The sequence below is a fragment of the Manacus candei genome, unplaced genomic scaffold, assembly GCF_025592945.1.
Source record: "Manacus candei isolate 608988 ecotype Guabito, Panama unplaced genomic scaffold, ASM2559294v1 h1tg000050l, whole genome shotgun sequence".
NCBI classification, from domain to species: domain Eukaryota; kingdom Metazoa; phylum Chordata; class Aves; order Passeriformes; family Pipridae; genus Manacus; species Manacus candei.
In genome coordinates this window covers 18,591,370-18,606,818 of record NW_026138098.1, presented here as the reverse complement: position 1 = coordinate 18,606,818, position 15,449 = coordinate 18,591,370, and the positions used below count along the sequence as shown (strand labels likewise).

Here is a 15,449-nt window from a genome sequence, read left to right as displayed (position 1 = left end):
GGCGGGACCCTGCGCAATTACTTTTAAAATGCATCCGAGACATAGGCTCAGCGGAGAGAGATGGCCCTTGCCTCAGCCCGGGTGAAAATTAGACTTTAAAGTACCCAGATGAAATTTTCAAGTCAGGGACGCGGGATTGGATCAAATCACATAAACTGCAAAAAAAGCAAGTATAATGGCGCATAATTGGTTCTGTAATAGCATTACACAAGGATAATAGCCTGTTATGGCCCCCTGCACATTAAGTGCTTCCCTGGCGTAAAGCCTTTATGATATTAAAGGGGGAATATAATGATATTTTGGTTATTAAATGCGTGTAATTAATTTATGCACCACTGAAAATAAAGTTGGTATTATGACCCACTCAAGATGCATCAGAAGATGTAAGTCAGACAACTGTTGATAAGTTCTGGTGTCTATGTTTCGTCTAGACTGCTGATTTTATTTTGGAACAATTGCTTCTCCGGCAGACTACACAAATTTAATATTTTATAAACATTGTAATGTTCTGTGCAGGAAGGGCGAGCAAATCTACACAGGCTCTCTTAGATCTGATGGGAGTTTAAAGACATAGCACGTTCATACCAGAGCAAAGGAGATGGATACAGACAATACAGGTGCAGAAATAGAGATTTTGAATAGATGATGTCTTTGGAAAGTTATTTTGCACATATGATCTCATTATATAAACACAAATAAGCCTTAGAAATATCACCTGCTCTATCTGCCTTGACACTTGGCATAGATGTGGAAATTCCCCTAATATATATTCAAGTTGAAGTTATGTTTCAGCCCTGCAAAGCATTATTTTAGCAAAACAAGGCAAAAATTAATTGTACTTGAGATCCAAATTGATTTGATCTGATCTTGTCCGCTGACTTACGATTTTATCATACTAGTAACAGATTTAGAAAGCTGCATTCATGTGTTTATATATTTATATATACACATATTTATTTACATGTCTACACATTAACATAAACACTTTTATGAATATCTTTGTTTGACAACAGATATTGACTCACCATCCAGGAAAGTCTCTGAGCAGCAAAGTATAGTACCAATCGAGACTGCTTCTACAGCACCGTGCAAGATCAAAGACCAGTGTTCTGAAGCCAACTGACCTCCTTAAAATAGCAGCATAAGCTTTAGGTCAAGGAACCTTAAAAAGAAGAACGTAACCCAGAGGTGCTGCCTGGGTCTCCCCTGCCAGCCTCTCCATCCTGAGCTTTAAAATGCACACAGGGCCAGCACTGTAGGATCCCTTTGCACGGAGACAGAAGTGACTTTTGTCTGACATCGGGAAGAGAGGAATGAGACAGTGTTTTATCATAAGAACCCCTAATAAAATAATAATAACTTCATTATGGCACTCTCAGGCCTTGCTCTAGTCAGGGGCTGCATTGCTGGTTTGGCTCCAAGACTCACTTTCCCCAGCAGTTTGAAGCCTGCAAGTTCAGCGTATTGCAGGAGGCAGAGAGGGCGGAATGGAGCACGGGGAAGTGCTCCAAGTCGCCGCTTTTTAAACAGAAATAGAAGGACTCGGAGCCGGCCGAGACTCAACTTTCTCCCAAGGAGCAGCAGCTGCAAAACAAGGAGATAACTAAGCAATATATAATCCCCCACCCCTCGCCAGCTCGATGTCTGTTTAATTTTAATGCTCGAAACGTGGGGTTGACATAATTAAAAGTTAGCGCAGGGGAGTCCTGGGCGCTGCTCTCGGGTGGCCGGAGCCCAGGGGCGGCGGTGGCGCTTCAGCACCGCGGAGAGCGCCCGCCGCTCCTCCCGCACCGCCCGCCGGGGCGCACCGGGGCTAGTCCCTGCTCCGGGGGAAGGATGCTGGCAGGGCTGCTTCTGGGTCTCTCCGTGCGGTAGACGCTTTCCTGCGAAGCTGGGACCACAGTGGAAAACATACCCACTAAATTGCTTGGGACCATGTTTCTCTGGTGGGTCCTCTCATCCAGCTGCCAAAGGCAAGCACTAAAAATAAGCTGTAGAATGAAATAACGTACAGAGCTACAATATTTCAGAAGAAAATTCCCTTGTTATGTAAAGTCCTTAAAGTCTCCCTCATAAACTTAATTTTTATTACTGTTATTATTACTGTTATTGTTACTATGAATATTTAGAGTGACATCAATATTAGTTACTAGGTCTGCAAGAAAAAGCCCAACTAAATATAATTCTGGATGGACATTCTGCTGATTGTGTCTGTCTGACAGCAGAACTGTTCCTGTGCTGCACACACAAACACACCTCTTATTTTTCATCCACAACGACAAAACCTAGGGCTGAACTGATGAGCAAAATCACTGAATGGACCTTTTCCTTCAGAGCACTGAGCTTTGAGGGGCTCATTCGTAGAACTCAAGGAAGTCTGAATGGCTTAGTTTGATGAAACGAGTCTTTTGCCTTTCCATGTCCAAACACCTCCTTTCCCATGATTCTCAATACCTGATTACAGAAAAAAGCTAGCAGCTAAAAGGTTATTTTACCCTAATTCATGTGCAGTAAAATGTATTTTCCAATTAACGAAATTTGCCGATTTGTCCCGCTTGGACACTCTTATAATTTATAATGTAAAAGTGTTCTTTCTTTATCTAAAGACCAAGGTGACTGCTTTTAATTTTCTGTAACCTCTTTACACTTGATGTTCACCAGACTCATAATGTTAATTGGCTTCATATACGGATCATCAGTTTAATGAAGGAATAAATCCTATGTTGCTTTATGTCCCTCTGTTTTAACAATGATTGCTTTAATGAAGAATGTGGCGTGTTTGAAATCAAAGCTGCAGGAGACATTAGAGGGGTTTTTTTATGATGACTGAAATGCTTATTTAAAGCTAAAACTATGAGGATTCCATATTTCAAAAGCTTTCCTTTAAATCATTTTCCATGAAAATTACTGACACATTCTTCACCGAAGAACTTTGTCTTTGCAATTATGGGCAGAGACTGAGAATAACATAGTCTTGTAATATAAACACCCCAATTAGGTTATGAAAATATCTCTAAGCTGATTTTATATCACTGTAGTTTTCATTCAGAGTTTAAGTAAAACTCCCAGGGAATTAAAAGGACTTATGCCTGCCTAAATAAGGAGTATTTGGGGGTAACTAATAAATCTCTCTGTCAACCCATTGTATTTTCATTGTTCATGAAATACATGAATGAAAGTTACAGGGGAGAAAGAATTGTCAGTTCACATACAAAAGCTATGGATCGCTGTAGTCTATTTTTCCCCATGGGAATTTTAGGATTTCAGGAGCAAGGGTAAAATGTAATGAAACATGGACTGATAGAGGTAGGTGACTGCAAATCAGAGCACCAATTAGGTCAAGCTGGAAAGTAGCAATTAGACCCAACTTCATGTGCTGATTACAGTAGCTACAGCAGGTTTAAAACGTACAAAGCAAATGCATTCTGGTTATTGAACTTTCACGTTCATGTTCTCACTTGCAAAGAAAGCAAACCTTGTCCCTCTCTCTCTCTTTCAATTTCTCTCTCTCTCTCTCCCCCTCCCTGTCTTTCCCACCCCCTTTTAATGGGGACTACATAGACTGGTATGCATATACTGGTATATATTTTCTTCTCATTTGAGAGCTGCTGTCTGGACTGCAATTAAATGACCCTTAGATATAGGAACCTATATCAGAGAGGAAAGTCTCTTATGAAAGCCTGGACAAGGGTTGAGCAACTGATGGATTTGGATAGAAATTTCATGACATGGCAAAGGAACTGCATGAGACTGGAAGGGTATTACCTTAAATTACATAGCACCGAGAAGTCATTCAGTATGCCAGCCCTGATCCCAGGGCCTCTTGGGTTTATGTCCCTGCAAGTGTTATACTCACTCAACCCAGATCACAAAAAGCTTCATGTAGGTACACACAGACCTTCACTCCCATCCTCTATACAGGACTGTGTCTAAGACAACCATATGTTTTCTTTCAGAGCTGGCCAGAACAGTGTGAACACCCAGAAGACAGCCCATAAACCACACTTGCCTTCCCTTTGCGTGGAAAACTAGAAGGTACCTTGTGGCACTTCTAATGGCATAGAAGATTAAGTCATCAATCCTCTGCCTAGAGCTGTGCCTTTACCAAATCTATGTTTACCATTTGAAGTGACTCAAAGCACAGGCTGGGACTATGCCAGGATTTGATGAGGCAAAACAATCCTTGTTTTCAGGGGATTGCCTGATCGTACAAAGGTATTTCTTCCCAGGTGTGTTCTTTCCCAGTAAAACAAGTCTTCTAACCAAGATTTGTGAAGAAAAGATTTCCAAGAGAGCAGTTATAAGAGTGAGAAAAGCAGTAGCATTATTTGAAGGAAGGAAAATGAGATACAGAAAGATTAATTGATATATTTGAGTTGTCTATAGTGGACAACTACTCCAGAAGAGAGTTGTACACTCAGACTGTGTAAGTTAAAGTCTTAAATATTTAACCATCCCTTTGGAGAAAAGTTTGTTTGTTTTGGTTTTGGTTGTGTTTGTTTTTGTTTTTTTTCCCCAGAAACAGCTGCTCTGGCTTACCAGAACACAATGTTTTTGAAAATTGAATAGATGTCACATAAAGTGTTTGATGTGATTATGGATATTATTCAACCTGGTCAAAGGCAGAAAAGTTATTTCCTTTTGCCTAATCAGTACCCAGAGTTAACAGAAGATTGAGAACTGCACAGGTCACGCTTAAAATTTGAAAAAGATGATATTTCAGATTTAGGTTTGCACTTTCTTTGGGTGGTCCTTATTCTCCCATCAATGAACCAGTTTATTTGGAATTTTTCAGATGCTTGGAAGTCTCTAGGAACTGGCCTTTGAAATATGCATCAGTTGTATTATTATTTCTCTCTTGTTCTGATGAAAAAATATTTGTGAACAATATAACAGTCTCAAAAATAGCTCTCCAGTTTCAGGATACTCATCCATGAAGAGCCACTAAAACAATGACCTGCTTTTCAAAGATGTTGACTGTTGTCTCAGCTTTAAGAAATCCTGAAAACAGCTCACATTTTCCAGAGACATGTTCTCTTGATTTCTCTGCAACTCCTTGTGTTAACAAGACAGGGTAATTGGCTTTTTTGTAGAATAAACTTATCTCAGATCTCTAGATGAGCACAGAGATGGTTCAACACCATGTTTATGTTATCTGGATAGGCATTTTGATGCTGTCTTGGTCATCCTGCTATGACTTTGAAGTCAACACTGCTTTGACCGGAAGGCTGGACACAGGCGACAAGCAGAGGCCCTTTCCAGGCTATTTTTTTTTATGTGATTCAATTCTTAAGTAGCGTTGGTAAATCAAGCACAGGAGTATTTTACAAGTGGAAAACTAAATAACTTCTTCCATTCCCCCAACATGGTGCACATCTTTTTGTGATACAAAAAGCATAAATTTTAGAAAATAAACTGAAACAATTCTTAGAAGGTATTGGTTGATCTAGTTAAGTTAGATATTGAGTGGGTTAACTAACATGTTTACATTTGCTTATTTTTTCTAAACAGAGGTGATGCCTTAAGTCCAACAGCAAATGTCTGTCTTTCCTCTCAAGAAATCAGTTTCAGTTTCTATCTCTCAGTTCTCTTTCTTGCATCACCATCTGTTCTAAATCGGATTTTGAGCCACTAAAACCTTGACACCTTCCACTTACAGCCTGGACTGCAGCAGTAAAATGAGAATCCCAGGACCAGCAGTGGAGACTCAGAATTTACTGCTTATTCTGAAAATTGTGGTAAGTTATTCACAGCAGCACTTCAGCCCTAGGGTTTTATTGTCAGGAAAGCTGGCCCAATGCTTAGCCTGATTTAACCCCGGGAAATTTTACAAGTGTTTTGGGGAAATTATACTTCTTTTTTCTTATAGTCTGTGGGTTTTGAAGACACAGTTGCTTGGCCATCAACACTGGCTCAGCACATTCCGCAGAAAATTTGACATAGACAAACAGTTGCTTGCGATGTGGATCACACTACAGAGTCTATACTGATTTTTATCACCGGTTTTGTGCTGCCTGACAATTCAATTTAACCTGATACTTAACCAAGCAAGATTTCTGTGAGCAGATCTGAACCAGCGTGCTGGGGTTTAATGCTGCTTTGTGTCACAAGGCCTAGATTTATATATCACCAAATCGTGGTTTTAGTTAAAGGTCAGTCACCTCTCAATATTAGGTTATTTTCCCAGGCAAAACCTGCGGGTTTGGTTTTCCAGAACAAGACAGGCTGTGATCTCAGCCTGAATTAGGGCAGTTAGTATCTGCATGAATCTAAAGCTGCACACATCCTGTGACAACAGAAAGTTAGCAGTCCCCCCTATTCTGTGAATGGCTTCTCTAGCAATAAACCTAGTGGGAAGAAAGAAAACATTTTATTAGCTGCTTTAACGCACAATTGTCTCATTCACCGAAGGTAAGGCAAATTTACACCTGTTAACTACTCTCCTTAGCGGTGAGTTGCACTTCAGGCCAGAAGGGGAGAAGTGGCTTAGGTGTGACATACTTTTGCACAAAGCCATTGAAATGCACCTTCTGGATGTGGCAACGTTCTCAAATTAGCCTGAGCACTCCACCTTGTTTATGGAGAAGTTGCATCATCATTTGGATAAAGCAGGAGTGAGGCTACCTCTGAAGACGTGGGCACATGGGTGCATACACAAGAAAGAACCCGCACGTATACATGTTTGTATTTGCATATGTGATCTGAAAGGGACCGGTGATAGTCCACAGGGTTCGGTATCCGTGGGAAAGCCCTGGAACTTATATAGGCACCCAGCCACTCCTCTCTTTCCGGGAGACAAAGTCCTATGAATAAGGACTATGAATAAGTACTACCCTTCACGAGTCTTTCAAGAAATTGCCTCATTTCCTACACCGAGGACAAGAAACTATAGTAACTACCCTAGGCAGTCTGGAAACAACATAGAGCGTTTCAAACAGAATGCCTCATATAGAGCAGCATTTTCAAGCCTGCAGAGAGGATAGAGTAGAGTAGAGGCTTTTCGGTTGCTTACAACACTGCTGTGCTCCAGTTTCCTCAGGGCAGGCACATTTATCTTGTCCCACCAAAGGAAACCGTCCCAGACCAATTTCCCCAAGCCCATCCCCCCTTCTGCCCATCCGAAGACATCCAGTGTATCTATCCCTCCTCCTGCTTCAGTACCAACAAGTACTTTCCGTCATCTATGCCTTGTGAAAGCTGTGCCACACAAATCCCTTAAAACAAACATTTCTCCGAACAGGAGACCACTCTCTTGAATTCGTACTCCCTGCTGTTAGTTCTCTTCCACGATATACTGACACCTCACTGCCATCTCACTGCGGTGTTTTCAGGACCAGGCTTAGTGGTCTACTCACCTTAAGCAGTACAGTGTGACTGCACATACCTCACATGCATGGACCGCTTTAGTTCCAAAATTGGACCAAATGTTTTGTCGTGTGGCTGAGCACAACCCTGGGGTTGGATTCTCTTCTAAGGTTGTCTGAGTCATTCTCCCTTTGAAATACTACTTTCCATATGCCTGTGGTTACAAAGCATGAGCTGCGTTGCTAGAGGAGCATCACACTGATCCCATGCTATGGAGAGGATGCAGAGATCCTTGAGCTGTCAGAGATCTGAGCCAGCAGTCCTCGAGCTGCAGAGCTGAGCACTGTCCAGATGCTCCACAGGGAATGGTTGAGGGCATTCTGCTTCCAGCCCAGGCAGGCCCTTGCTGTGGCTGTACTCTCTGAGGCTTGGAGCTGGAGGCAGGGCAGACATGACACAACGTTCTTGGTCCTTTAATATGTAGCTCTTCATCTATATATCTCCAAATTTCAGTTCCTGGGGTGTGATGTTCTTGGTGGTAGCCTGAATATAAAATCTGCACTCATTCCTTTTCGTTTCTGCTCTTTACAGGGACAGCTCTTCAGGGCCAGGTGGTCTCCTTGTGGTCTTGGTACAGTGCATCACAACAGGGTTTGCTACAAGCCGTGCTTTCTCCTGCTGCTGAGGTGGTGCAACAGGGTATAACAATGCTCACTTTGAGTCACCAATCCTTTTTCAGACTGGTCATGCTGAAGACAACTCCTATTCCCTCTAAAACCCTGTTTGCTGTTTGGTGTGTCACCTAACATATCATATTCTGATTTAACCAAGACTCCAACGTATAGAATTTCTTATTTTGGAATTCTTACGTATTTCAGTTAATGAATAAGAAGAAAATTCATCTTTATTCTAAACCAACCCAAAACAAAAAGGGCAACAAAAAAGTAGCTTACTTGTGCTTAATTGTTATTCTAATTACAAGTTGTGGTGTAGTGTAAATTTTTTCCCTTGGCATTATTATGAACCTCATTTCCTTACAAAGTCCAGGATAAACAATTCTAATATATTTTGTTTTAATTATCAGGGTTTAATGGGGCATAATGAGACTATGTTGAGTGGTGCAGAAAAAAAATAATTTAATGTGTGCAAAACTACTGAGTGCTCCTAGCTTGCCTGTGCATATTTCACCTATTGTAGGGTAGCACTATGTTAGCTAATATTCAGTGTGCCCATCATTTATTTATTAATCATACTTGCTTTTCAATAGAAAATTTTCCTTTTTTTTTTTTTTCCTGGATTCTGAAACAAGAAGAAACACATTAAGATATCCTAGAAAAAAAATCGAACAATTCTCTAGGTTGAGTAGTGAAGGATGAAGCTGATACACAGTTGATGGTGCTGGAAGCATTTGTCATGCATGGACAGAAGATGAGTATGTTGGACACAGAAACTGCCTCTGCCAGTCTGCTCCAAATGCTGTCCTTCTTCCAGTGTTACTTGGCTGTGAAAACTTATGACTTCAGTTCTTAGGGCCTCTACCAAAAGAAGCACAGCTGATATCAGCTGAAGTCATCATTCAGAAGTGACCTTGTCTGGACTGTCACTGTAGATACATTTTCCCACTCCAAGGTGTGGTTCCTACAGACTTAAAATATCACAGGTACTTCTGCAGTCAAAAGGGAAAAGTGCAAAAGAGCAGCCTGGGAAATAAACCAGTAAAATGTGATCCTTTATGACCCTTTAAGCTTTCCAAGGTCCCTTTGCCAATGCCAATTGCCCAGCCATGGCTGGGTGTGGCTGATGCAGCAGTTAGAACCACCCTGCTACCAGATTTGCATTTCACTTCACTAGGGTGACCATACACCAAGATCAAGATGCTTTCATTTCAGGAACAATCCCTGGATCCTTCCTGAAGAGAAACTCATTTATTCTGCTTATCCATTATACTTCTTGACACAGAATCAGAGGACTAGATACAGTACTCACCATAGCCATTGGGAATGTCCTGTCTTCTGCAGAAGTATTTGATTCAGGCCTCTCGGGAGGAGGTTCAAATACAACATACAAAACAGACCAATGTCACATTACATTTATTTAAAAAATCAACATTTTATATTACAGATTAAGTTAATATACCCAAAGTGTTTGGGTTTTAAATAAAATAAATTTATTATAGACATCAGTATTTACAGAAAGAAAAACATCACATAAATATATATATTTTTTTTTTTAAATCTCATTGGAGTAAAAAAATTCTCCATGAAGTTTCTATCCATGGGAGATGTCACATTCTGTGAGAAATCAGCCTCCTTCAAGGATTAACAGACACAAGAAACCTAACCTGGATAAAGGTACAACTCAGTGAATTGACTGAGGAACTGAACTGGGCTAGTTACTTGCATGAAACTGTAGCAAGACTGAAAGACCTCAGGGGGCCCCTTAAAAGTCTATGTCCTATTCTTCAAGGAAGAATGGAAGGGAATCATTGAGTACATTCCACCAAATTTGCCTCAGACACAGGACCAGGCCAGCATCCAGCATGTTCCCATGGACCTCCAAAGCTTAATGGTTTTCTTCCTGCTAAACTATGAGTATTCTGGATTGTAGGATCCCATTGTACAACCACTGTGCAAACACACAAAGACAATCTCTGGTGCCACACAGCTGAATAGCCACAGCAGACCATGGTGGAAGAGAATAATTTTACAGAGGAACTGGTTGACCCTTCATTATACAGAGTTGCAGCCCTGAGTTAGAAGCCAAATGTGCTGATTCCCAGACAAATACTGACTTTTGCATTCCCTCAGACTGGCTAGCAAGTACCATGGGGACTTACAAGGAGGTTTCTGCATTTGGTAGAGCTGCATAAAGCACAGGGAAGAAGTGCTTTTCCCAATAATGCATCATCAGCAGGTGGTAGAGGCCTCCAAGATGAGCTGTGGGCAAAAACCCTGAAAGCTCAATGTAGGAATGTACATCCCTACTGGATCATGCAGCCAAAACTGAATAAGGTTGTGTTACTAAGACACCTACACCCCATCCTGGATTGAGGTAGGATACCACACCTGTTAAATCACAGAAAATTCTGAGCATTAATATACAGAACAAGACCTTAATTTGAACAGTCAACTTGATCTGTTTCAACTCCTTCACATAGGAAGTCCTGATTTTAATAGTTTCCTCTGGTGTACAGGCACTCCAAGAGCTCTCCATGGAGGTCTTGAAGTTCACAACTCTTTGAAAGTCAGCCACCTTTCCACAGAGCCATGGTAAGAGGAAAAGGATTTAATGTACAGATAAGTTTCTGGCTCTCCTGCCCTGTAAGCTGAAATACCATCTCTTCTGGTATCTTCAGTGACAAATAGGGAACTGAATCCAGGTGCACACCAAATGCAGACAAAAAGAGGACCTGCTAATGACAACCACACCTTGTTGCCACCATGTCTTTATAATTTTTAAGGATGACATTCTCTTTGTCATCAAAGTAGAGAAGGTTGAGGGACTTCAATTGATCTGGTACACAGCAAGGCATGCTGACATCTTGAGACAGTTTCAGTGTATGGACAATGGACTGAACTGTAGCATGGTTTGTTGCATTCAGACTTTCCCCCAAAGGGAAGAGACAGGACCCTCTGCAATAAAATGCGTTGTATCCACTCGGATGAATAATCCATCCTGACCAGCCAATAGCACGGAAGTCTACATAGAGTTCCCTTCGATGACATGCTGTTACCTGGCTTTTGGCAGAAGGGACTGGGGCAGCTCGAGGTCTCCTGCCCATGCTTGCACTGCTGCTTTTGATGACATCAGTTTCATGAAGCACATGTGAACTATCAATTTTGTCAGGGTTTATTTCTGATTCTGAAAGGAAGTTCTGTGTTAATATTTCACAAATGAAATTCATTTACTAAGTACAGTATTCTGCATGAAAATACATTCCATAAATCTACATCAAAGCCTTCAGAGTAGATTTTGAAATGGCAGTTGACCTGTGAAAGTACCAGAAGGGGTGTGTATTCAATTGCCATTTCAGCCATATTTCCAAACCTGTCAAATCTTGCATTTAACTTTGTGTGAAAAAAGTGCCCCAATTCAGCAGAAATAGAAAGGAAAAACTCAGTTATCTACAAAACACATTTTGTGAACTCCACAGTCCCTCTTCAGGGCTGAATCTGGTCAGAATGGTATTAACAGTCTTCATACAGCCACTCCTACAACACACATTATGCTGAGCAGTGTTAACTGAGGGTGGAGATCACAGCCTCTTTCTCTCCAGTATTCTCCCACAAACTCTACTGGTACACTTGCAAAACAGAGTGTACAGTAACCTGATAATGTGTAAAGTAACATTTTAAAAAATATATTTTTCAATTTTTTGATCTGAAAAAATCACCACCAGGTTTACAGAACTCTGCTAAGGAATAAAGCTTACTGATAATAGGGTGCTTTCTGAAGTGTCTTCTGAGAAGCCTTGAGATCCACGGAGACCTCAAGATCCATCTACAGAGGCTGAAACTCACTGATATGTAGAAGAACAATCTGTGTAGTCACTGACCACAAACAGTAGGTAGGTCTAGGGAGTTTCTTCATTGAGAAATTTCTCAGTCTTGGCACAGTATCCCATGCAGAGCTTGATTCTCATTAAATTGGGATCTAGGATTTCATTATTAATTTTTCTTTGGAAAACAAAAATAAACAGGCCAACCTCATTTTTATTTTTAATCAATTTCACTATCTACTTCTTAATTTTGATCCAAGTCCTACCTAGCTTCTTTCTGATATTCAAATACGACCGTTTACCAGAAAAGCCTGCAAAGCCAGAACTGCATTATTTTTGCCCTTCCTCCCAACTTTTGCTCTTTGCATTTATCAGGCCCTAAAAATCCAGTCTGTGTTCGTTTTACACGGAAGAGTAGTGGGAGAGGTAAGACACTGTTTTGTAATTTAAGGCATAAGGGCGTTGTCTTTGATGAAAGCAGCCTTTTGTCACAATGCTAATTAGTCACTGAAGTTAAATAGGTGCTTAAAAACCAAGCCAAGGACAGAGAGGTTCAAATTGCTTATTTACAACCTCTTTCACTCTTGAAAATTACACTTAATAACTCTACTTACAGATACTTTACCAGCATTTTCACGAAATTTTTCAAGCTTTTCCAGTCTAAACCTAATATACAATTTTCACCACCACAAAAATAATATAAATAGTACTTAAAAAAATAGAACACACATCCCTTTACAAAAAAATAAACCAGGTTCCCCGTAGGCATTATGAATATTTCCTGCAAACTCAGTTTTTCTCAGGGGAGAGGCAACTTAAGATGCTGGGTGATCTACTATTGAGAACTATCAAATTAAACTCTGATAAGTGACAAAGCTGAACTTCAAACATGTTCAACACTGCAAGTAAATAGCTGAGGTTAGGTATACATGAGGTAGCAGGAGGTATCAGAAGCTGAACAGACAGTTCATACTCTAAAACTCGAGTGAACTTACTTGTGGAGGACAGTACAAAGCTGGGAGACCTCTGTTTGTTACTGTTAGTGAAGAGAACAAGGAGAGCATTTCTACTCTCCTGCAAAGTGTCCTGGCTCTTGGCAAACTTAATCAGGTTGTGTTCAATTCTATTGTTGAATACGTGTGTCGTTGTTAACAATAAGCCATGGTTGGAGCTGCTGTTTCCAACCCACTTGGAAACCTGGTAGCGACAGGGAAGCAAAATAATATTGTTTCAATATTCCTATTACAGCATTGTGATTAAGCAATGTTTATATTAGGAAAAGGGAACAGGCAACAAGCTATGAGAGTATAGGGATATATATTGTGACAGAATTGAGATAACTGTATAGCTGAGAGTCCATTGAGTTTAATATTTAAATCAGTAATTCAGCACTTAAAAATAGAAAATGTAAAAATACAAAATATGCATATCCCAAACCTATATTTACAGCAAGATAATTAATGTCACAGAATTTACCAGTGAATAAATGAGTGTAAGTATTAATATTAAAATAAACACTCTTTGACCTTCACCAGATATATATTTTTCATAACAATCTCAACAGAATAATATGAACCCTCCAGACTTTTCATATCGTTAAGACTCATTTAAATTTAACAAATGTGGCATTTGAAGAAATTAACTTGCAATCAAGCATATTTTCTTATCTAATTGTTATAATTACACACTAATAGATATGGCCAGGCCATTCTCAAGCAGGAATATCATGACTTAAGATGCAATTTGACCAACCATCCAAGCACACTGTTTAGTCGGATCATAAAGCTTAGGCAACAAAAACCACTGTCACAGAGCACAGTTTTAAACCCCCAAAAATGTTTGTCTTAAACCATGTGTGGCTTTTTTTTGCCATGGAAAGGCGTTCACCTACTACCGTTGTAGTTTATGGATATCTACAAAACAAATCTTGAAGCTAACAAATAAAGAAGTGTACAGAGAAAGTTAAATGAAAAGCAATCCAAGTAGTATAATAAATTCCAGAAACACAACGACTGCTCTACAGAAATGTCGCCAGGATAAGAAGGAGAAATGAAAACTTACTTTTGGTACACCATCAGTGCCAAATCCTTTGGCAGTCTAAGGACTAACACATTATTGTTTTTATCACAACAACATACTTGGCCTGATGTCCCTCCATCGGTTAGGTTTGGGTTACTCAATTCTCACCATGCCTGTGCTGCTAGCAGCATATAAACACTTTAATTCAGGTAGCACCAGGTGTACTTCTAAGTGTAGAGAGAAAGCTTCTCCCTCTTCAGTTTGAATTGACCACAAACCTCAGCAGAATGGCAATGCTGGTGTTATGAGCTGTCACCGTAAGAAATTTAGAAATAAAGTGAAGTCAGACTTCTCTGCTTACTGTCTGCGTGACATTGAAGACTTCCCAGCCTTCTGTGTACAGGGACAATAATCTTGATGCGATTAGATGTTTTTTCTGTGGCTTACTTCCACTCTCCAAGAGCTCATACACTTCCACCTTGATAAGAGCAATACAACAAAAACAATAAGAAATTAATCCAATTGTTCTTCCAGCAAAACAAGAAATATGAAGATTATGTACATTTCTGCTACATCATAATTGTAATTCTTTACCATCATTCTAAATAAGGCAAAAAGTAGGTTTTGGACTGGACAGTTTAACAGAGAAAACAATTATCACTACATACATGTACTTCTAGATGAGTTCAGAGGCAGGATGCCAAACTGTTTGATACTACAGGAAAATAACCTGACCATTCCTATTCTATTTTGAACACCTAATACCTTCAAAGTATTCTGTTTCTCCACATCTTTGCCTTCAGGTTTGTAAAAAGTCCCATCCTGCTCTTTGCCAGAGAAATATACACTCAATATCAGAATCCTTATCCTTCCTGTTTTCTTATGAATCCCTGGTTGCTATTATTATTTTTCAGAACAGCTCACGCAGATAAAGTTCTATTCGAATTTGGAAACATCTAAAATCCCAGAAAAGTATGGTATGATAGGTCTGACACTGGTATAACACAATTAAGTGTTTACCTATTTTACCACTTACTTTGCAGAAGTGTTTCACGTCGGACCTTCTGGACACACGTGCCATCTTGAGCTTGAAGACCCTGAACTCTGCCTTCAGCATCTGCTCGCCCTTCTCCATCGCGCTGATATCGAAGTAGAAGTGGTGCTGGTCCACGCGAACTGGAAAAGACCCTCCTTTGGGAACACGGCCAGCCCCGGCGGCACCAGCCGCGTACCCCGCCGGCTCTGAGCCCGTGTGCCGCCGGCCGGGCGGTGCGGGGGCCCCGCAGCGGGCACGGCGGCCGCTCTGCCGTGGGGATTCACCCCCCGCCCCACCTCTGTCCTCGAAGCTCCGCACCACGTCTCCCTGCAGCAGCCCCGGGGCGCGGGTGATGCCGTTGGCGTCGGCCACCTTGTTGAAGAGATCCACCATGAACTGCGGCGGCTTCTTGCGGGGCAGCAAGTCGGGCGGCAGCTCCTCGATGTCGAACACCTCCCGCAGCCGCTGCAAAGCCGCCGCTTGCACCTCGCCCCGCGGGCCGGGGGCCAGGGGCAGGGCGCTGGCCGCCCGCAGGCTCAGCAGCGCGGCCAGGCACAGGCGCAGCGCCGGGCAGGGCGGGCGGGCCGCCAT

General features: G+C 41.2%; 1 protein-coding gene across 1 annotated transcript; it reads right to left on the bottom strand.

The window, feature by feature from the left end:
• Positions 1–10,717: 10,717 nt before the first annotated feature.
• Positions 10,718–15,449, bottom strand: LOC127477242 (bone morphogenetic protein 7-like). Its single transcript, XM_051801279.1, has 5 exons — positions 15,155–15,449; positions 14,859–14,998; positions 14,184–14,300; positions 12,799–13,000; positions 10,718–11,166 (listed from the first exon to the last, which is right to left on the bottom strand). Exons 1-5 carry the CDS (start codon positions 15,447–15,449, stop codon positions 10,718–10,720), a joined length of 1,203 nt encoding a protein of 400 aa, XP_051657239.1.